The 24,016-nt window shown below is 40.1% G+C and overlaps 1 protein-coding gene across 1 annotated transcript; it reads right to left on the bottom strand.

Moving 5' to 3' along the window:
- Window positions 1-2,084: 2,084 nt before the first annotated feature.
- On the bottom strand, window positions 2,085-21,075 carry KLB (klotho beta). Its single transcript, XM_048072865.2, has 5 exons — window positions 20,243-21,075; window positions 11,721-12,228; window positions 7,624-7,892; window positions 5,105-6,248; window positions 2,085-3,416 (listed from the first exon to the last, which is right to left on the bottom strand). The coding sequence occupies exons 1-5, from the start codon at window positions 20,978-20,980 to the stop codon at window positions 3,055-3,057; spliced, it is 3,021 nt and encodes a 1,006-aa protein (XP_047928822.2). The 5' UTR covers window positions 20,981-21,075; the 3' UTR covers window positions 2,085-3,054.
- Between the last annotated feature and the right edge of the window lie 2,941 nt (window positions 21,076-24,016).

Below are 24,016 nucleotides of genomic sequence, written 5' to 3'. Positions count from 1 at the left end.
GCAAAACCTGAGCCCAGCAAAGGAGTGATCCTAAACTTTGCGGGCATGGCAGTTGTACGTGGCCTTCTACTGTTCAAGCTGTCCCACTAAATCAGTCCCAGAATTCTGTATGATGATCACAGAATTCAAGAGGAGCTTTGTCCTGGGATTTTTTGAGTGGTAATTTGTGACTTTGGGTAATGGAAGGATGTGTGCACCTCTAATACCTCTACCATTTGCTGCACAGGTAGAATGTTTTATTGTGTAAAACAGTAAAGTGATCAGGGAGGTTTGGTCTGGTACTTACCTTTGGATAAATGAACCTTCTGTGATGGCCGATACATGCAATATATTGGAACGAATAGTGTGCATGTATGGATTGACACAGGGTTCAGCCAGGTAGTGGGAGTTGGGGTTCAGTCGGTTGTGCAATGTGCTAGTTCAAGGATACGTGAGAAGCTTCTGTAGGTTCTGCATAAGGAGCTGCCACAGTTCTTTGATGTCAGAGCGCACATTTGGTACCTCAGGCAGTTCTCCCTGGACGTACTGACTGGTGGGAGCTCACAGCCACAAGTGAGATTCTGGGTGGGTGAGGATGTCACAAGACTGAGGCAGCTAGCTTGTAGTGGGAACACTGGGCTCTCTGCATCCTGAACATGTATTTACCACAGGGGAAGGTTGTAAAGCGGAGAAAGGTGGTAGGAGGTCGATTGCTCTTGCTTGTACTTGCATCTTCCACCCCCCAGCTCTTCCCTCAAGCTGTGGCTCTAGCTTCTGCAGTGCTCTGTGTCAGAGACCCATTACAGGGCTAAACATGGCCAACAGTTTGCTGGAAGTCAGGTGTTTAGAGGAGAGGAAAACCAAAAAAAGAGTTCAGCTATAGAAGCTGCTAGGGATACATTGCTCTGGAAGTTCTCTAGCATAGCAAAACGTGGGTGAAAACAAACTGGAAACAAGTTACATCTTGTCAGTACATCCCTAGAGCTGCCTCCCTGCCTCTCTCCAGGTGTGTTGTACCTGCACAGCCATGTGTGATCTGTGCAGGCATTTTGGATGCATTGATGGGATGACTGAGAAGGCTGGCCGCTGTGAATTTAAGTGATGGTACAGCTTGTGGGGAAAAAAACGGGGCTTGTTTTGAGATTGCTGAAAGCAAACTAGGGGAAACCTCCGGTACCTGAAAAATTATTAGAAGGTTCATTTATCCTTGAAGTCCGTTATGCCCAGGTTGGTAGCTTTCATTTAATGCAGCGCTATCATGAAACCCAGCCTAGAGGACAGAAATAAAATGGTAACACAACTTCAGTATTGTTTTCTGCTCAACAGTTTAAAGTCCTTGCTAGATTAAGAGAGAATTCAAAAGGAACTGAAGAGGTCGAATAAAGTCTAGCCTAGGGAAGCTACGTAGGACAACTGTATCCTGTATTCCACTGCCCGCAGGCTGTTGGAGGCCAGTTTTTCATGTACTGAGACCAGTTCTGCAGCACACGAACCGAATTGCTCTAGGTTGATGCTAAACAGGTGGGGTGCTGCAGGAGTTTCCACGATGAGCTCCATCCACCAGCACAGCATTCCCGGGGCCAGTCTAGAGCTTCACTAAAGTAAACCCCATCAAAACGTGGAGGAGTTTTGTCTTCAGCACAGTTTCACTCGCTAGATCTTGTATTGCACTGACTGCTAATCCAAGCACACCTCTTGCCGTGGCGTACTGCAATGAGCAGCTCTGGCAGCGGGTTGGAACGGTTGGTGGGGCTGGGAGAGGAGCTTCCGACGGTCCCCTTCGCTTCTACAGCTGAAGGGCTGGCTTTAGGCTGGCTTCTCCTATGGACTTGATGTAACAAATCTATGGGGAGATATTACAATTTAGCGTTGTCATGCTGCAGAGCTTGCACTAGGCAAGGTATCTTCTGTAAATGCAAGGGAGTCCCTTGGTCATTGCTAACTAGGTACTCACAAAATAACCCAGACTCACAAGTTACTCAAAAATGAACAAAACAAAAAGCATACATTTCAGTCCAAATACAACAAAATAGAGCTGCTGTTAGAAAACATTTTTGGTAGAATAGCATCTCTGAATATTATTTAATTTGTCAAATAAGGTCTTTGCAGCAAACCTCATGCAAAGAAAGGTGTCTTGGCAGAAACCTGTGAAAATGTCATTTTCACTAAAAAGATTGCACACAATTCTTAATGGAATAAATACTTCAAAATAATAAACTTATCTCATGGGATTTATACCAGCCATGGTTTGCAATGGTACTTTAGCAGAGCTAAGATGATGATTTATATCAGATTTTCTATTGAAAATATATTTGATGAACTATCAAAGTGCAGTTTAGATTAATCACTCAAGTATATTAATATTTACTACTTATTTTCATGTTCTCTGCTCATAAAAAGTTTATGACTGCCCCATTTTGGAGAGGAAAGATAGTGATTATATATAATTATGACTTGTTTCCTGTGGCTAATGTTAAAATCTGATCTCTTTGTCTAATATATGAGATACAAGTATGTTGGTCGATAATGGAGTTAACCTGGATTTGTTCTTGTAGAGGTATCGTCAGACGATGGCCCAGCACATTTCATTCCTGGTGTTGCACTTACTCGAAAGCTTGTGGGCTTTAATAACGCTTTTATTTATAAATCCTAACGACTGCAGTTTCATGCTCAACAACATTTACGACATGAATATACATCACAGAAAGTTCTGGTCCAAAGAGGTTCATATAAAAGTGCGCATCAGTTCTCACAGCTTAATATCTCTTTTCAAGTCAGACTGTTTGTAAGGTTATTCCAAGGCACAGGAGAGTCGTAAAATTTTCTTCTTTCCTTTTTTAAATAGACGAATTTTTCTTCTATGTACAGAAGGTGAAGAAAAGTAATTTCACGAGAGACAAATGTTGTCGTAGCTCTTCTTCCTGTGCATGCAATTACCTTCTGTTTCCAAACGAAATGCTTGGTGAGTATAACTGGAGTGACTCGTAGTGCTTTTCTGCAACTGTCTATTCTGTGTGGCCCTCTGTAGAACGCACGCAGCAATGAATCTTGTTGAAAGTGGGCTCGTGCCCCCTTTTAAAGTGACACACAGATGCGCTGGATATTCTTTACCTTAAAACGTTTTCTTCTTTTTCTTTTGTGAAAAACAATGATGGTTAAGAGCAAGATAAGAGTAGAGAAAAGACAGCAGGCAAAGAATATTAATGGTTTCTTCTGAGAAATAAATAAACAGAAGCTACACTCCTTTTCTTTGTTGGAAGGATCACAGATTGAATAGTCGGCAGGAAAGCCATTATTACTTATCAGCTTGTTGTAAAATTTTATTGAAGGTTTCCCTTTTGAGTCAGAAGTGAAGAATCCAAATCTGGGCTTGGATTTTTCTTCAGTCAGTTTAAATGCGTAGTAACCTCTAATCTTGACTTTATCAATGTAGTATGCTGGGAGGGAAAAAAAAAAAAAGAGAGAAATGAATGATTATCAATGTAAAAAGCATAACCATCAGAAAATATTTACTTACAATTAGTGCTTCCAATAATGCTCAGCTCCAGCTATCTTAATTATAAGACTGTTTCAAAATAAATAAATAAAAGAATTTGGGATTTTCTGGACCTACTCTGTGAAAGGTGGATTTACAAAGATACTTAGCCTGTATCTTTGAATTCCTGCATTTATTAATGGCACTTTGGAAGGTAAGTGCTTGCCAGCCTTCTTCCCACCCCCTGCATTGAGTTGGGCAATGGGACCATGCCTGAACCCACCTGCAGTGACCCACAGGGAGCAGCTGCTTGTCTGGGTCCTGAGAGAAACATTCACACAATTCCTGCCTTATTCCAGATCCAGCTGCTCAGCCCCTCAGTGTACTTGGCTGTTAGTATGCTGCACGCAAGCACTGAGTGAAAATACTTTAATAAAATCATAAGTAGCAGTCCTTGGTGAGTAAAGGTCTCTCCAATCCATATGTAAGCAGGGAGCATGACTGGGGATGTGAGCCGGACTCAGCAAGAACATTGTAAAGTGGGGAGACCTTTCTGTGAAGTATCTGAAGTATCATGCTATCTGAAAACCAAAATGGGAACGCTATGATGAGTGCCCTTTAAATGACCTTTTCCTTTGGGTAACAGCAGAATAACTTATTGTCCTCTTGTTTGTAATGTGAAGTCAGCACGAAAAGTAAATCAGCAAATACTCATTAGTCCTGTGGTGACTGAGAAAGAGCTAAGTGCTGGAGGGGGAATGCTCTGGTTATTGTTAGTGTCCAGAAGTAATCTGAAGCCATGTTTAGCCATGAGTAATTTGATTTTTTACATAGCTAGCTTCTAGAGAGCCAGTATACGCAGGCTGTGTTTGGGGACAGGCTCCTCAGCAGAGCTTTTGGACACCCCATGTCCTGATCAGGGAAGTCTTCAGTGACTGCCAGTAGGAAGTAGTGCAGCGTTATACTGAAAGTCTTATTTTGGGTGTATGGTTCAGTTACTGCCTTTCAGGTAACTTTTTGTGGCTGCCTGGGTCCCAGCCTAATGGCTGAGCTCTGCTGTGTTTCTCATGAAAAGCTGTGCGGAGCTCACTGCTCCTTTTTAATGTCTGGTTGGAGGAGAAGGGATGGGAGGGATGAGGCCTCCATGGCATTGCTACAAAACAATAAGCTATTGCTGAAGATCATTGCCTTGGACAAAGAAAGAGTCTTGGGTTTTGTTCTCTACTTCCATAACTATTAATTTTTCTCAAAAGTAAAGAACTAGATTTCTGTAGGTGCAGAGCGAAGAGCAAGTAGAGGAGCAGGAATTGGAACTCTCCCTTCAATAGGAGCTCCTTAAAATCTGATGACCTGCCATCTTTCCTCTGTGTCCCCCTCCAGGTCTCATTGGGCCTGTTTCTGCTTTACTGTCCAATGACTCTAGGTAAGCAAGCAAGCAAGGAGGCTCTTGCCTTTCTCTGTAGAGCAGAAATTAGAGTTGTCTCTTGGTATTTGTTGATCTGAAATAACATCTTCTATGAAGTTCTGAGACTAGCTACTCTGTTGATGCAGGCCCCTCCCCTCGTCCAAGCTACTTGCACTGCTTGGGGCAAGGCTTAGGTCTATGCCATGAAAAGAGCTCCAAGAGGCTTGAATGTATCATATACTTACCTTTTAAAACCTCTTGTACATATTTTCCTAAGTAATAATTCCGAAGTTCGTCGTTGTCTAAGGACTGGTCGTCTATTCCATTGGCCGTGATGTAAATATCTATGTCACCGTAGGTTCTTTTAATCCACTTCAGAACCTTGCGCACTCCCCAGGGCACCACTGCCAGGCGGGAAGGGGAGCTCAGGCAGGTGATGTCCTGCAGAAACTGGATGTCACGGTCAAACTCGTACTGGCTCCCATTCTGGGGCTCGTGAATCACAAATCGCGTGGTGAAATGATTCAGAGCGTAGAAGTCAGCTGCACCTTTAACGAGCTTCTTTTCCTCGCTCGTGAAAGACGGCAGAGAAGAGTGCGAGAGGCCTTTTCTGTTTTTAAAGAGAATGTATTCCCTCATCGTAGCTGGATAGTCCCCGGTCTTAAATATGGGGTCGGCAAACCAGCCAATTTCAAACTGAAGGAATCTGTTGGCAGCCTTGGCGTGGGATTCGAAGTAGGGGTTGGCAGGCTCGGCCCAGTCCGAGTGCAGGGACAGGGACACTTTGCCATGCTGGAAGGACCGGTACTGCTCATCGTATATCTTCCAGGCCATGGCGTGAGCTATTAATAAGTTGTGCGCAGCCCGGTACGTGTCGCTGCTGCTCCTATTGTAGACATCGCTGAGTCGGTTAGGCTCGTTTATTGTAATCCAAAGTTTCACCAGATCACCCAGCTCCCGAAAACATAAAGCTGCGTAGTCTTGAAAAGCGTAGGCAGTAGAGTGGTTCAGCCACCCTCCCGTCTGCAGCAAAGGGGCCGGCAGGCCCAGGTAGGCGTGCGTCGGGTGGTACAGGGTGACCATAGACTGGACATTGAGTTTTAGCACCTCGCTGATCACACACCTGTAATACCTCAGCACTTGCCTGTTGACCACTGACAGATCTCCGTTGGGTAAGATTAGTGACCAGTCAAGTGCAAATCTGTAGTGGGTGACTTTCATTTTTTCCAGGAGGTCGAGTTGCTTTTTAATACTGACGAAATCCGTACACTGTGCTGGCCGGGTTTTTAGCTTCACCCCTTCCACTTTGTGCAGGAGCCCGTCTCCTGTGACGTTCCACAGGTAGAGGTTTGAATCGCAGAACTGGGGTGAGGAAGCCACGGACTCCGCCTGTGGAATCGAAAATAGTGTGTTAAAGTGGGGTCACACCGACCCTGCCACCAGCCTACACTACATACATTTTCACACAGATAAATCTTTCTCATGGGGTTCACTCTGTGGTCATGCAAAGAGTGGTTCTCATGGTGCTGACAGGACCACGAGGTGGTTAAGAAGAAGCAACAGGGGATGCAAAAGGCAGACATGGACTGTTTTGGCACTGCTGCTAAGATCAATCTTGTGAAACCATGGTACAGCGATCCTTGTTCTTACCGGTAGTCCTTCTGCCTATGCAAATATCTGACACAAACAATTTGTAGTGTTTAGTATGAGTTATATCCTTGCTATCTTCTACATGTTAACAAGATTTTGTGTCACGCAATATATTTTTTTACTATTCCAAATTTTAAACATTTTTGTAGGATTTATAATCATACAGTGAAGTTCAAAATAGTTAGATTAAATCTGTCCTTTTTTTTTTTAAGGAAATGGACTTTTCTGTGCTGTGTGTTTACATGGAATGATTAACAAAATGTATAGAAGCTTTACTTTTTTTTTTTTCTATAGGTGTCAGTGAATCTGTTACATTACAAAGTTTTGTTGGTATTTTTTGAAGCTGACTTTTTTCATTGGACTACTTTTCTGTATACGATGACAAAGAGCATCTCAACACTGACAATAGATATTGGTCATATTATCTACCAAATTTGAAGCAGAACTAGGTACTTTGGGAAACAGTTTAGGAAAAAAAATGGCATGATCTGTTTTTAGATGTGAGCAAAAATGATAAAGGCTACATGTGCTGATGTTGGTTATCTTCACCTGTGGCCTAGTCTTTTTAAAGAATGGCTTATTGCCCGCTTGTGTAAGTGGCACTTCTGGCCAGGCTCAACCCAAGAATCTGTTCCTGTCTTGTTCAGTAGCTTTAGATGAGGTCTCTAGTGCAAAGTTAACTCTCCTTGCACGAGGGTGGCCACCTTGTCCCTGCTCTGTGCCACCCTTTCCCCTGTGCTGCTGTGGGTAACCACATATCCATGCTGTGAACTGCATTGGCAAACTCCCCTGGTTGAAAAACGACCCAGTCTGGAGCAATGTCTTGGCCTAAAATTCCCTGATCTGATCTGCAGCTGGGAGCAGGTGAGCAGAGCAAAGGACTGGGGTCTGCTGCTGCTAAGGACACGTGCCCAGCACCCTGTGACTAGCTCACACTAGGAACCCATTAAACCAATAAAACTGAACCTATACAGTTATGACTAGGCTTAAAAGGTCTGCTTGTAATGTGCACTGAGACTCCTGAACAAAAGGTGCTATACTCAGTCCTCTATTCACAAAGTAAAACTCTGAATTGCCCTCCCAGCACCGGTCTTTTCAGTATTTTTACGCTTACCTTAAGAACAGATTCTGTGATACCCCAGGAGAAGTCACAGGAAAACTGAGCTTGCAAACTTGGGGTAGACTCTCTTGGGAAGAAGCCATTTTCTTGTATGATTTGCTTATAATACCGTGCAGATGACTTGGGAATCCTTTCCTTTTTTTCGCTTTTGAAGTCTACATAAAACAACCCGCGCCGGATGTTGTAAGCATGTTGCCATTCAAAGCCGTCAAGGAGCGACCAGGCTGTGTAACCGAACACATCTATGTTGTCGTATTTAATAGCTGCATAAAAGAAATTAACATTCATTAGCCATATATTTAGGACTCTAACATATATGAGGGATGATTTATGAGAAAGGTCTATTCACTTTGAAAATCTTGAGGGTTTTGTCAGTGCTAAGAGGGTTATTGGCCCATTGTAATTCATTGCAAAACTGTGATAGAAATTGTATAGCCTAGTCCTTACTCAGTAAAAATATGAAACCAAAACCTACCAACCAACCAAAAATCAACCACCTGTCACTGGTTCTTTAAGAAAGTGTTGAATGTTTTGTGTGGTTTTTTTTGTTTTTTTTTTTAGCTGCATTTGGTGATTTTTCCGTAACAAATCTTTGCCAATAAAATTAGAGAATTCTGACTAAAAAGTAAGACTAAAAATCACTTGTTTTAGATTGCTTCTTTCTTTGTACTTGTCATGAGGCTAAAGCCTTCTTTTATTGTCCAACCTTTACTTAAAGTATCCCTGCAAGTTCTAACATTCATGAATGTCTCTTCAGCTTCTAAAAATTAAATGTGTTGGTATGGACATATGACTTCAGAAGAAGCTGGATGGATCAACCCAGAGATGGAAATGCTTGGTTTAGTCACATGAAATGCATGTTTCTTCTTATTGTCTCTATACTTTGTAAAAGATTATGCTCTTACGTCTAGCGTGTGAGGAAGATAACAAAATTAATGCTTTCTCTGATGTGGAACATGATCACTAGGAAGGATGGTAAAACTTCCAAACCAGCTTCTTGCTGGACACCAAGTAATATCAACATTCATCACGCACTTAGACCACATGCCAACTGGCAACCTGGAAGAAAAAAGTCCAAATTCCACAATCAGTCCTGTTAATGGCTAATTGCCACCTTTTAGCTAGGAACTAATGCAGGATAACTCCCCACGCTAACTCATAAGGGCTGGAATATCAAGGGCAAAGCAGTGAGCAAACAGGGTTACTGTGGATGTTGACACAGACAAATGGACAGCCATATTTTACCTGTCTGCCAAGTAATAAAGATGAAGTATTCCGATGTAAAGCTCTCACCCAACAATATTTTGCCTTATTTTCCCAGGACAGCATTTCAGCTTGCATAATTTTATATTTCCAGTCAACTTTTTTGCCTTAGTCACAACATGCTGCAACGTCAGAAGATGGTTTTGCACAGTATTTGTATTCAAACAGCAGAGAACAAGGTACCCAGGTGTACTGTCATAGTCCAGCAGTGTATTTTACTGGCTGCTGCTTAAAAAGATCAGAAAGCCCAAGAATTTAGTGTAAGTATATAAGAAACAGTTAGATAAGGATGGAGCACTGGCAAGAAGATAAGGGAATTTAATGAAGTAATGCACGTATTTTGAAGAGAAGCAACTTCTAAATATTAGGGTAACCATGGGAGAAGACACAAAAATCTTTGAGAATATCAAATGCAAAACCTGGAGGCGGAGAATGATGTAGAGAATAAAGAAATAGGCCAGAATGCTCTTGAAAGCAAAGATGAGTACTTCATGTCTGAAATTGGGAAGGTTTAGTCACTGGAAGTAGTCACATAGGGACAGCCTAAGTGACATTTTTGAAAAATTATTTTTTGTAGAAGCACTCTGAATAGGTGGAGTCTAAATTAAATTCTCTGAGCAAAAGGCACTGCAATAATTGTGATGATGCATGCCTAGATGAGAGATTTGGCTGTTTAAATGGCTAGGACCCCCCCCCCCCCCCCCCCACACACACTATTTTATGTACATTTTGTGGTAAAAATAATTAATATTTAGACGGATGATAGGTAGAGATCCTGTGGATCACAATGAGAGTATATTTGTAGTGTTTGCAGTGGCAGCAAAAGGAGATGGATGAATGTGGTGAAGAAATTAAGGAGGGCTACTTGCCTTGCTGAGCTTTACTAATACCTAACCATCCACATAGTGACACCAGAGAGAAAAAGACCAAGTTTTGCATTTAGACAAAAAAGAGAGATCTGTTGAATAGACACATAGATCTGTGCATTGCCTGCAAAGAAGCGTCTGAACTGGTGTCTGTTGCCTATGCAGAGAATACAGTGTAGGAGGAGAAGACAACAGAAGTCAGGATCTTCACTTGAAATTCGGAGCGAGAAGGAGAAAAGTCCTCCTAAAAACTAAGGGGATGGCCAAGGGGCAAGAACAAGGGGCTGAATGTAGAAGAGGTCAGGAGTTAATTTGTCACCAGAGTTAACATCCATGGAAGCAGATCTTGAGGCATTTATGAGTCTACTATAGTTGGAGTCTTGGGGTCCTCCTGTAGAAGTGTTGGTTTCAATATTGACAGATTTATGCGTGCCACCAAAAAGCTATAGCTCCAATTAGAATCACAGAATATCCTGAGTTGGAAGGGACCCACAAGGATCATTGAGTCCAGCTCCTGGCTCCACACAGGACCACCCAAAAAATAGCCACGAGCCCATTACAATCTGGCCTATATAAATGACATTTTGAGGTTAAAAAGATCTCATTGGTTTTGCTGCAAGGAGCACCTTTATGTTATACCTGACTTCTCTGTCAGTTAAAATATGAGAATATATTCCAAATGGTACTCCTGATTAGACAAAGTTTGCTTCACCAGAAAATGCGTTAGTTAAGAGGTAATCCTGTATTTTGAAGCAGGGATTGAAGTATCATTATACATATAAATGTAGATTACAGTTCTGTGGTTATTGGTTGAACATTGAACCAAGTATTTCAGAAGTTTGGATGCACAGATGTTTTTTACAGGCAGGTCTGCTCTAGAAGATTGAAAAGGCGCATGCTATGGATTTCTTCCATAAGTGTCCAGAAATCTACCTGCTACGCATCTTCAAATCCAGGCCTGCACCTAGGATTCCCCGCTGTGTCAATGCAGTATTTAAAATAGCATAAACTGGATACTGGAACGTAACCTCCTCAAAATCTGGCAAAGTCAGGCCATACCGTATATATTAGCCTGTGTGAAGTTTACGACTTGGATCAACTTTACATGGACAATCTTCATTAGAAGCTTAATTATGTTTTTTGGTGATACAGGACTTCCTGACTTCCTGACTTCTCACGTTTTCCCTTTTCTGAGGATAAGAAAGGTTTTTCATGAAGGATCTGAGCCAACCCATGACAACAATATGGCATGTGGTATATGATGCAGAAGGCACCGCCCTGCTCTAAGGCTCAGTAGGTGTCACTCCCCCAGCACCGAAGCTGAAAAATGGGATGGGGAAAAATAATACTGGTTTTGCAGAGGCTTCAGTTATTAACAGTGTTTATGTTTTGTATAATATTAAATCTTTTGCCTTCAGACAGCACACCCTGCACTCTGGCATTACGAAGGGAAAATACCGAGATTAAAACGGTGTATTTAAAACACATTATCTCTGTTTGCCATTCCGTAATCTTGAGGAACGATTACTGTTTTTCTGCTGATTTACTTTGTGTGTTTGGCACTAGAGTAGAACCTCAGCATGGCGATGACAGCCTGTTGTCACTGCCTCATTTTCCTGCTGTCAAGGTATGTACCCACATGAAGATTTTACAGTTGGGCTGCCATCAGTGAAAAGTGATATGCAATATATTTGTTTACATTCATTTCTGACTCAGTTTTGTACCCAGATGTTGGACTTTAGCTTCCTGGGACAGAGACTACATTTTTTTTTCTGTTTGTACAACACCTAGCACCAGTGGATCCTGATCCATGACTTGTACTCATGCAGTAGAAAAAAATTAATAATTAACTTAGTCACCATTATGTCTTTTAAAAAAGATTAAATCATTAAAAAGCTAAATGATCTTAGAAATGATATTTAAAAACTCTCCAAAAATCCAACAACTAACTTGCACACAAACCTTGTAAAACCTTATTTATGAAGTTTTTCATCATGTAGATGGCTGTGGTGTCATCGGTTTTCACATGGCTGTCAGTGAACCAGCCATTCTCCGCAATCAAGATCCGAGGACTGTCGTATTCCAGTTTAATCCAGTTCAGTACTTCCCTCAAATTGAGTGACAAGTTTTGTCCCATTTTCGGTAGAGTGTTTGGAGGTTTGAAGTTATTAGGACCAAAGGAAAATGCAAAGAAGTCAGCTGTTCCTTTTATGTACTTTTTTTCATCCTCAGTAAAGCGTGGCAAAAAAGATAATTCATTTTTCAGTTCTTCTGGATAATCACCATCCCCGTGGATGGGTTTAGCAAACCATCCAAGTACTCTCTCCACAGACTGCTGGCATTTAGAGATGTCCAAAGCATCATCTGATCTGTTGGGTTCGATCCAGTGGGATCCCAAGACTATGGACATCAGCCCCTTCTGATATGGTTCAAAGTGTTTTTTGTAGTTATGCCAAACTTTTGCATGAGCCTGGTAAGAGAAAAATAACATTAAATTATTACTCTTTAATAAATCCCTGCATGTGCAAGCAGCTAGACAACCAGGTAGCTAGATCTGATTTGCTGCAAAATTCTATGGCAATATTGATGAATGGTTAAGGTACAATAACCACACTGCACAGCTGCAGTGGGCAATAACTGTTGTAATGCAAGGTCCTCAGATGATGGTAATGCTCAGCATCTCCTGTGTGCTGTTCCTGTGACACATCAGGCTTGTGGCTTTTTGTCTTTTAACATGGGTCTGAAGGTTGCAAGATGTCCCAGCAGGTATGTGGAATAGCTCTTCCAGGCACTTTGGGGCTAAACTGCTGTTGACAGTGGGATTTGAACTCAGAGAACAGAGTCCCAGCTAGTTCTTTCTTTGTAAAGCAGTGATTACTGACACGGTTAAAATTTTAAACTGTTTTTCCAATTTTTACATAAATGATAAACCTCAAATTATGTTTCCTTTGTCAACGTTGGCTCTGTGCTATTGATTGGTCTGTACTATGGGGGCAACCTGGATTTACTCTGATGAAACCACGTCCACCCCATATTGTTGTTCTTGCCATTTACTTCCAGCGGTTTGAATTTGGACTAATCATACAAGTGTTCAACTTTTAAGTATTTGCACAGACTCTAACTATAAAATTTAGAGAAAGGTGCAAGCTGCAGCTGCAAAGTTTGAAATAAAATGTCAAGTTTTATAGTTCTGTGTGAGAATTTTGATCCAGGCTTTTAGTTCATTTCTTCTTTGAAGATATAACGTGATAATTTTCCTGACAGTACATGAAATAGAGCAAAATATTCATTTTAAGTATTCATTCTGAGAGCAGTACCACTTTCATTTGAAAAGAAAATCTGTCAGCCTCATCTCCTAAATTTTATTGGTTATGACATGATTCGGTACTCATGATAGGCCAAATACGGACTTCTCTAGGATAGACAGAAGTTTTGCTAAGAGCGTTAGTGGCAATGAAAGCATGCCTTGTATCACATCTTAATTCAATTTTTCTGATCTTCATCACATTTTATAAGGCTTAACATTGTCACACACCAGAATTACCTTCAAATGTCACATTGTTAATTGCTTAAATAAGAGATCACAGCACTCAAGCTTTCTATGGCCTATGCATTAACAGGAATATATGGGAGATTTAGGAACCACTAGCATTGTCCTGAGTCCTATAGGAAAACAGGATTGTTAGGGTGTCAGAGAAGGATGGCTCTGGATCAGGGTGAAGGAGGAGGATGTGACAGAGGAGAGGAGCTGACCTCTCTCCAGCTGATGAGTTGTTAAATAACTCAAGGTTTACATTGCTCCTGAAGTGTGGCTCTATACGCTGAGCTAGAAAGAAAATAACTGTTTGCACCCAGAAAAAACATCAAGAAGCATTGTGAAACACTTAGAGTGCTGAGTTAGACTGTCATCATTACCAAACCAAACAGCGTTGCTTACATTTGACAAAAATTTCAGTTAATTTATCTAGAAATGCACAGCCTTGACAGCTTAAAAAAACCCCAAACCAACAAATGGCCTGGTGTCAGGTAGATATTTAGCTAAGCTCAGGACTACTGCAGAAGTACCGTTTGTGAAATTTTTTGTATCGGTTGTTTATGGTTTCTAAGGTCATGCTCGTAACATTCGTTCAAGGTCTGTCTTTGAAAGTACTGATAAAGCAACATTAACCTTTGAGATTCAGGCTAAAGGGAAATCAGCAAAGTTGTACTCAGGAGACGAACTGCAAGATACAGTTATGATATTATAAAAGGGATTTCCTACTGGTCTTGTCAGAAAATGTATATGGCCAATGCCATCCCCTCACTGTCCTCTCCAGAAGGTCCCTTCAGCCCCAGGTGGCCAGGCTTGTTTTGGTGTTAGCCTGCACAGGCATCTGCCCCAAGGGATTTCTCACATGGTTGATATATATTTTTTTCCCAGACACAGCCTACTACCACCACTGTTTAATGAAAGGTGTATATTTGCATTGGCTTAACAAGAAAAACCCTGCTGAAATCAACTGTGTTATTCACAGGGCCAAGTAGCATGACAGTGGCATCAGGTAAATCTTAGCAATTCCATGTTTCTAAATGAGGTGGAGAAAGAAGTCTTTGCCAAAAAAACAACTAATTAGCATGCATGACCGACAAAACAACCAGGGAGAACTCATTATATTCATACACAATTTCAGGAGGTTGATTAGAGGAAAGTAAAGTTACTACTAAAACATTGCCTGCACCTGTGAAAACAGCCACAGGTACAATTGTACAGGAGCAGACGTCTAGTACAAATACAAATACGTACATTTAGGGTAAGTCAAGATAGCATTTTCACAGCACAAATTCATGTGTGTCATCTCCTAGTTCCGAAGGTTACATCTATTCAAAAATAATTGTGGCTGGTCTATATTAAGGTCTTTACAGATGTAGCAGAGGCAATAGCATCTGCTTGTCAATATTTCTGGTTTTAGTTAATTGTCTGTAAGGCAGCTTAGCACCCTCAGATGAAGGGTGTTCTCTAAACACACTATTATTGATGGAACCAACCGATTGTTAGCATTTGTTCTGTAAGACAGCATGAAATAAACATCATTTTAAAAGCTCTATCTTATATATATATCTTATAGCCATTATAATGGCTATTTTGAGAAAATCTTGACTATTTTTTTTTCTTTTTCTCTCCCCCCCCCCCCCCCCCCCCCCTTCAGTTACAGTTTAATCCCTAATCTTTCACTTTCCTTGTTAGATCAAGGACAAATGTCAAGGCTAAGTACACAGTGAAAGCAGGATCAATATTGTGTATTTATTCTAGATATGCATGACATTAATTTCAGCATATTGTCCTGGTATTAGTATAGCAATTATTCCATAGATTTGAAAGGCACAGCAAGTGCTATGTCAGTTAGCATTAACCCTGTAAAAAGGCTAAATAGAATGAGTTGATTTAATAAAATAAAGACAACTGTGTTGTTCTCCCCTCTTCTTGAAATATTCTCATAGTGCTTCAAACTCTGACCCTGTAAATTATGTTGTATGTAGACAAAAAGCCTATTCTTGAAAGACCGACACTTTCAAGTTCATAAGGTTTATTAAAGTAAAGCAATTTTCCCTGAATGCCTCAGCAATGAGCACACAAAACAAAGCCAGGTGTATACGGAGTTATTTCAGAGTGCTAGAGAGCAAGAACATTTAGAATTAGAATTTAAAAAATCCTAATAAAATGATTCTCACTTTGTGTTGTTTGTTTTTTCAAACCATGAGGAGCTAGAATAGAGAATTTGATGACGATGGTGTAAAAATCACTTTAGAAGAAGAACAGGTGTGTGGGGCTCATTTGGAGAGTTTATTTCAGTTCAAGGCACTTCTGGTCTGTGGTAAAGATGACATGTGGTCAGTAGAGCTAAAACTTTTTTTTTTTTCTTTTTTTTTGGCAAACTGACTCTGAAGCTGAATCCTTGTGAAGAAAAAAAAAGGCTCTTGACATGCAGGTGACTAAGTTTCTGAACGAGTGGTTTGAAGGACTGAGGTTTTACTATCAAATTTGTTGTATGCTATCCATCTTGCATTTGGCTTGCATCTTTCCTGATGATTTCCAAGAAGTGTAAGAAAGCTAGGCTGAAAATAACTAATTGTATAAAAAGGTGTGAATCAGTTCTGATTCAAAACTTGCAAAATACTGTCATCACTGATGATGGCCACTGTTTGAAAAATCCTCTGGCAAAGACATTTACAAGCATAGACAAATCCACTGTCTGTCCTAGAGCTATCCTTGATGGAGACCAATTTCCCTCCTCCAGTAAGAAATATGGGCACTGGCGTAGCTTCATCCTTCTAGACCCTGAGGAGAGGAGGACCCTTTGCAGAAAAGGAAGAAAGTGTCTGGGTGGACTTAGAGATAAAAATGATTCCCCATTCATTCGGTAGAATTTTTTTTTAAGAGAATGAATTATGGTACTTCTTTGGGAAAAGCTCATCCAAACATCCCAAAGATGATGGTGTCCATGAAGAGATCCTGGCATAGAGACTGCTACCAAAGAGCAGGGAGTAACACAGCTGGGCTCAGAGATGAACCTGATCTGTAACAGATCTATATGGAGACATCATATTTGAAAGGGAATGTGTTGCCTTTTCCCAGTATATGTCATGAAACCAAGCCCATGAAAATAAAATAAAAAATTGTAGGGAGATTTCTGTATTCTGATAGTTTTCTCCTTGGGTTTTCTGCAAGATGGAAGGAAATGGGGAGTGTGAATGGTCTTTAACAGAAAACAAACAAACAAACAAAAAAGCAAGCCTGTATCTGCCTGTTACTTAGCAAAGGCAGAAGTGCCTGGAGGGCACCAATACAGAGAACGAAAAGGCAGCCTGGTCTGTAGTTTGTGATATTTACAAACCTCAGTCTAAGTAATATATAGAAAGAACATAACTAGATCCAGAGTTAATGGTGATGATAGATCAGGTAAATATCTGATTTAGCTCCAGTCACAATGATTCACCTGCTTTATACTTTCCTGCTTCTTGTCCAATTTAGTTACTATTAAATCAAAGAAATCCATGTAATTTTTCTGTGTGCAATTTTTTTCTTCTCTATCTCAGTATGACAGCTGCCTCAGAAGCAAGCTCACAGTTTCTGTGTCTTTGATGTGTCTTTCAAGTGTCACATGGCAAGTCACATCTTATTAATTGCTTTGCAATGTTGCTTTGGTAAAGTGGTGTCTGCTTTAATGAATAAAGGAGATACAGATTGACTGTCACTCTCCATACGGTATAAGATTTCATGTGTTCCAAATATTAGTGATAATGATCATCCAGCCGAATAGAGTTTTACCTACGTGAACACCTTAGCAATTCATAAGCTTCAAACTTCAGATTTCCTATTCATTTCCTGGCAAGTAGTATCAGGTCCTTTAAAATGGTTGGCAGCCATTATGACCCTCTGTGTTTATCATACATAGTAACATGCAATGTGTATTTTAAATTGAAATGGTGTTCTTCTATATATTGTTTTCCCTGTGTGGCGTTCCTAAGCACTCTGCTTAGCAGCCTTTGCCTCTCCATTCAATAGTCCTCTTTATTTATGTAAAAGGCAAGACTGTCTCTTGCCTTTAGATGTAGATGCATCTGGTATTGCCTTAGAGGGATGCAAGCAGGAAAGAAGGAAAGCACATGTGTTAGCTGATACATAATACTTCATGCTAATAACAGTATATGTCTCTTGAGTTTGATGAAGATAGGTAAGCCCTCCTTTTGTTGAAAATCCTTGATAAGATAATTATCAACCTAATGACCTACCAGAATTCATTCACGGAAGCAGACTGTTATTTTATTGGTTTTAAATTGTATGGACTTCTTCCTTTTGCCACCCAATTCTTTGAGTTTTGAGCTGTTGGGTTTCTTTAATCTACTAAAACTGTCAGTTAAGAATTAAGAGAAAAATTCTTCAGCCCTCTTCTAGAGACACAAAAATCTTCATTGACTTTCAAACTGTTCTTACAACAAAATAATCCAAAGTCCAGAAAAGCTGCAGTTTATGATCTGTTATATTGTTTTTGTGATTCTCTGAAACCTAGCTTCAGTTTATAATGGATATACCATATAAAGGCACTCCCTTATGCAACTGGTAGTTTGTTCTCACAACACTGCAATTGCAACAGTGCACTGGCAAATTAAACTAAAAGTAGGACTAACGAGAGAGACCCATCTATGGTTTATCTAAAGATACTCCGTATATTTCTACAAAAAGGCTTTAGAATGATTATTCAGCTGTTTGCTAAGTAACAGAGTGATGGCTAGATTAGTTTAGATTAGTTTCTCTTGAGCATTACAGATCTGGTTTTCCTGCTCAGCATATTTAACAGGTGGACCTGGTAATGTACCTAGGATGGGATAAGAATATTGTCTTTCAACAGGCTGTCCAAAAAGGAAGCCTTCATATGGACAAGAACTTGGCTCTTCCTAAAGCCACTGACATAAATGGGAATTTTTACAACAAAATTGACTCATGTCAACAGGCTCCTCAAGAGCTTCAATTCCATCTCCAACCCCAAAATATCATGCTCCAGTTTCTCAAATGCATTACTACAAAGTTAAGATACTTTGTAATGAAGACCTAAAATCTTCAGGAATTTTAGTGTCACAGGAGAAAATTGCTAGTACATCAGGCAATTTTCATGGTGCTGTGAGAAAGATACCACATGAAAATAACTTCTGCCCAGTAACAACAATAACTGTTAATGGATTGTGCGTTGCTGAAAAGTCTCATTAAATCTTTCATTTAAGTAATTTGTTTTATACTTGGATGCACAGATTTTAAGGCTAGAATGAACTATTAGATAAAGACTGAGTTAAATAGGAAATTAAGGAAATTAATTAATTAATTTGAATATCAGACCCAGCTGTGCTTGACTTCCTGGCACACCTAGTTGATTCTTCAGCAGAGGTATTGCTCTCTGTGCTGTGTGCTGCTTACATGGATTTTAGAGTGGGAAAATTTAGAAATTGCCTAGTGGATAACCCAATTTTGATTGTGCCACTCAGAAACTCAGGCAAGCAATACCACAAACTCGTGTTGTGTCTTTTACATGTATTGTATCATATATAACACTTGAGAATGAAAAAAATGATTGGACGTCAGTTCTCTTTGAGACGCTTCACAAATCTCTATAGTTAGATTATTTTTGTGCTGTCTGAAATCAGTAACTCTAGATACTGAATGACTTTTTTTTTTTTTTTTTGTATAAATCTTCTACTGACTGCAGAGTGAGTTTTCTGAAAAAGGTTATTCTCCAAGTCGAGGCCTGGAAACTAATACATGAAATAGAAGTTGCAGAATGTTTTAACTGCTCTGGTAGTTAATATTTCCCAACATAAATATTTCTTTCTGTATGACAAATATATTCAGATTTATTTCTTAATTATATTTGTAATGCAGGGTATGTAGTACAAAAATTCTCTTTGTGACAGCTAGGAATTGTTTGAGCAGGGGGCATTATACTAGCTTCTCTATCAAACAGACAGGACCATGACTTGCTCTTTATAGTACTTTGAGCACTACAGATAAAAAAAGCTATATTTATATTGTTAATTATCTTAAACTGCTGTTATTGGAAATTGTTTTAAATAATAGCATGAGAAAATAAGAATATATATTCTTATGCATACAGACAAGCTACTCTGTAGAATGAAATTCATAATCTATTAGAGATGCTGTAAACTCTGTAAAGCACCAGCATGAATGTCTCCGCATTTTTCCTTAAAGATACAACCCACTTCAGACTTTTCTTTTTGTCCTTTCCAAAAAAAAAATACCATGAACTTAGGACCCAGTACTGCAGCTGCTGAAGCTATTGATCATGGGATCAAGCCTTTCAGTTGTGTAATTCTGTAGAAGATAGCCAATACATAAAATAGCACCAACATAAAAATTAAAATGCTGAAAATGCTACAGAAATAATGTAATTTTGAAACTCTTAAATACTGAAGGGGACATTTGTTTTCTTCTCAAACCAAGAACTGATGACCTCGCTAATTCAGTGATAAACATTTTGCAGTATGATCTTACTAAGCCAGAAGTAATCATATATACACATCTTCTACTGATAGTAAAACTGATCCAATAGGCAAATAGAACTAAATCTCTGTATAAACTAATGGAACGGTCATTTTAGCGTAGCTGAATGACTGAACAGTCATTTCAGTGTAACTAAATGAAAAGAAAAAAGAGGGAAAACTATGGTCTTTAATAGACAGATGTTGTAGGCAAAAAGAAATTTAAATAAATCAATAAACAAGCACCTTAAAACAAATAATTACTGAGTCAGCTGTTGTGACTACAACATTGAAATCAATTTGAGATTTTGAAAAAAAACAACTGCCTTAGCTAAGGGTTATTTCTTGATGTTTTCACATTCTTTGATTATTTTTTTAACATTGATTACACGATTGATTCATCCCATTATTTCCTATGACAGTGCAAGATCAGTTTATAAAACCTTACTATACTGTACCTTGATCAGATTGTGTCCTACAGTGTAGACAGTGGTTACTTTCCCTTTCTCTCCGGGAGCATGAATACCTGTGCCATACCCATGCCAAGCAACTAAGTAAGGATTATGGATGGTAATCCAATACTTAACACGATCCCCAAAGGTCTGGAAGCAAAAGGTGGCATAGTCGTTGAATATATCAATTACTGATTCATTTTTCCATCCCCCATATTGTTCTTGCAGTGTCAAGGGCAGGTCCCAGTGGTACAGGGTAACCACGGGGTCAATATTTCTGTAGACTAGAGAGTCAATAAGGGTGTTATAGTACTGGAGTCCTTTTTCGTTGGGAGCTGCTACCACCCCAGTGGGAAAAAGCCTCGACCACGAAATTGAAAACTGGTAAAAGGTAACTCCCAAAAAATCCAGAGCTGACAGATCTTTGTCCAGCAAGTTGTAACTGTCACTGGAAACGTCCGTGCTGTCAGCATCTCTGAACTCCGTGTGGATGAAGCGGTCCCAGATGGAGGATCCTTTCCCGTCCTTCCTCCAGCTGCCTTCCACCTGGAACGCCCCTGTCCCTATGCCCCAGAGAAACTCTTTGGGGAAAGTGTCATACAAAAACATCTGTGTTTCACTCACGGGACTGGAGTTAGGGTCCTTTTTCCACACAGATCTTCCCTCTCCGGCAAGCCCAGCGACTATCCTTATGAAAACTAATGTCCAAAAAGCAACAAATCTCTTCAGCCGTCGGCCACACATTATGCCGTTTTATAACGCCAGTGTTAAAAGTCAGATTTCCTTTACTGCCGCTGAAAAAAATCCATTCATTCCCTGGAGTCCCTGCTGTGCAGACTGTCTTCATTTGCCACTAACTGCTGGAGTGTCTTATCAAAGCTTCACTAAAAGCTTGCGATCGTAAAAGCCCTGTCAATGATTAGCCTGAACTGTGAGACCTGGAGTGGGTCAGAGAACAGCGTAATTTTTAGGGAGGTGGCCTCTGTATGATCACCGAGACACCTAGGCTGAGTTCTTCCTGCAGGAAAACATGTTACCTGAGCAATACGAAAAGCTCGGTCACTCGATGAGAGCATATAGGTGACAAAGGGTGCTCAGAAGCTATCCCATTCTTTGTTCCTCGTGCAGCTGTTTCAAGGAGAAGAAATAGAATTCAGACTACAGCCTCCATTTAAAAGGCAATTTATCAATTTTTAATGAATCACATGTTAAATAAAAAGAGCATGCCAGAAGGGTTTGGGGTCTTTTCCCAGAGTTTAACTTTACCTATGTGAAATTTAACGTACAACATTAGGATACAGTTTATTACTAGAACCAAGACAGACTCAATAAAAACAAACCAAACTCCATTTTTCCCCTCTCTGGACCATATTAATTTCTCTCTGAATTTTTTTCTTTGGGTACAAATCTCCACATATTTACCAATATCTTGTGAATATTTCCTCATATCATCCACTCAGAGAAAAGACCGAGCTTGCTCCTTTTCTGGGGAGACCCCTGAGTGCTATTTTGTCTCTCCCCACAGCATAGCAACTTAATGAAGATTACAACACTTAGACATATGCACATCCCACTGACTATGTATAAACACAAAGCAGGTCAATATTTCTTCCAAATACATGCACCCTTATAAAAGTCCTCTGTGCAGCTCTATGCACAGCAGCAGTACAAAATTAACAAGGTCTGTTCTAGTCCTTAAGCAATTTCCCTTAATTTCTTTAAATAAAAATAATTAGCAAAGATAATTAGGCTTGAGAGATGCTATTTTGGTATTGATTAATTTAACAATCTCAGTATATGCAGCTGGGTTATCAGTACAGTGAATATCTTACAGAGCAGCTAGACAATATTTTATAATCTCATCTTTTAACATATTTCAAATTACAGCAAAACTACATGCGTCAAGACATGGTAAATTTACTAAATACAGTAAGGCTGATGCCTGCTATTTTTGCTTTTCTTCAGGCACAGTAATATAAAATGTATTCACACTTAGATCACAGCTGCTCAAGAGCAATACGAGGCATCTTTACATGCAAGACAGTTATACACTGAAACCTGAGCATGGGAACCACTTACCACATAAGTATAGCACCGTGTTTGGATGAATTAGTCCTGCTGACATGTAGGAGATGAAAGTCCAGATGGACTGCTGGGCTACTGCTGCTTTATTGTTCCTGCTACCTCTGCGAGCATGTTTGCAAGCAGCCTGGGTGTCTTTGGCCAGCATTGCATAATGCCATTCAGACATACCTTGAGTTTAACAATTAAGCTGATTAAGACAATGGAAGATGGAAGACATATTATATTTGTTTTAAGATAAACAACAGAACATCTACCTTGACGCGTGTTTGTAAACATTTCTCTGCAGTGCCTGTACAAGAAACAGTTTCATCATAGATGTTGAAGAAAGCTCCCACCGACATCTTCTGCACTGCAGATCTCTACTGGCTGGGCTCTACTGTATTGTATGTTGTGAAACAGAACTGCAACACAAGTCTTTGTAGATGCTGCTATATCACTAAGGTAGTTTGTTACCACGATTACTGGATGTTTGAGTTCAGAACGCCCATAGAAGCTCTGTAACACTGTGGCTTTTTATTGGTGAGGTAAAACCATCAGGCTTCTCCCCAGCAACTAGAGCAGAGTTTGCACAACCTGCATCTTATTGCAGGCAACGGGGTGCATATACATGAGATGTGAAAGGTGCAGCAGAGACTTGTGCTCCCAGATGCTTAATCTGGACAAAGTCACGAACTGGATTTCTTTCCTTATTATTGATATGACTTGGAGCATGCCCCAATCAAGGTTTGGAAATGTTTTTCACTACAAGACTCCAAATCTAGTTTCTTACTGCTTTGTCACTTCAACTGTTCAGTCTATAATGTAACTTCATAAAGTTAAAGAGGAAGCAATTAAACTGATGAGAATCAAGTAGTGACTTGAATTTGGAAGGGGGCTGTGATTAGCTAGCTGAGCAGAGAGGGGGAAAGGAAATATGTGACTGTTAATTTAGAAAACAATTAACACAGGCTAGTGAGATGTGATCAGGGACTGTTGAGAAGCGAGGTTGCGGAGGGAGGGGAAGAGAAGAGGCAGGAATTAATTATTCCACTAGCTCAAGTGGTAAAGTCAGAGCAGGCTCTAGCCCTGATGCTGTTTGTGGATGTCAGTAAGATGCTGCACAGTGGGACTTCCTGCCCCCAGCCGTGCATTTAATGGCCCTGGTTTCAGAATGAATCACGGCTGGGAGAGGCTGTGGTCTCCAGGGCACCTGCCATTGCTGTTACAGTAGTCAGGAGGCCTAATAATTACACAGTTCAATTCACATCTATCAAATTTCCTTTTCTATTCTTGCCTCTGCCAAGATTAAGTGATTCAAATTCTGAAACCAGCTTCTCACTTGACCACAGATTATGTTTCTTGGGTCAGGGTTTCATCTTGAAAACCTGGGGTTTGATCTGCAGAAATGTTGAACACGTTACTTGCAAAGTTTGAATGTATACAATGTCAGCATGAGTTAAGACACTCATTCTGTCTAGATATTCAAATGAAGATAGAGAAAAGACTTAAACACAAAGTTCACTTAGAAAAAGTGTGATGTTTACAATAGCATCAGCTGCTCAGATCTGCTAATGTTAAGTGCTCCAGAAGCATGACTTATGTAACTGTCCTTCACGCTGCAATGCAAGTCTAAAACTTATCTTTGCCTTATACAGCAGAAACTGTTTGAGATGGGATCAACTCTTTTCTGAAGACACATAATCGTGATGGCTACTA

The sequence above is a fragment of the Anser cygnoides genome, chromosome 4, assembly GCF_040182565.1.
Source record: "Anser cygnoides isolate HZ-2024a breed goose chromosome 4, Taihu_goose_T2T_genome, whole genome shotgun sequence".
Lineage (NCBI taxonomy): Eukaryota > Metazoa > Chordata > Aves > Anseriformes > Anatidae > Anser > Anser cygnoides.
Note: the sequence above shows the minus strand (reverse complement) of the source record. Positions and strands in the feature narration are given on the sequence as shown.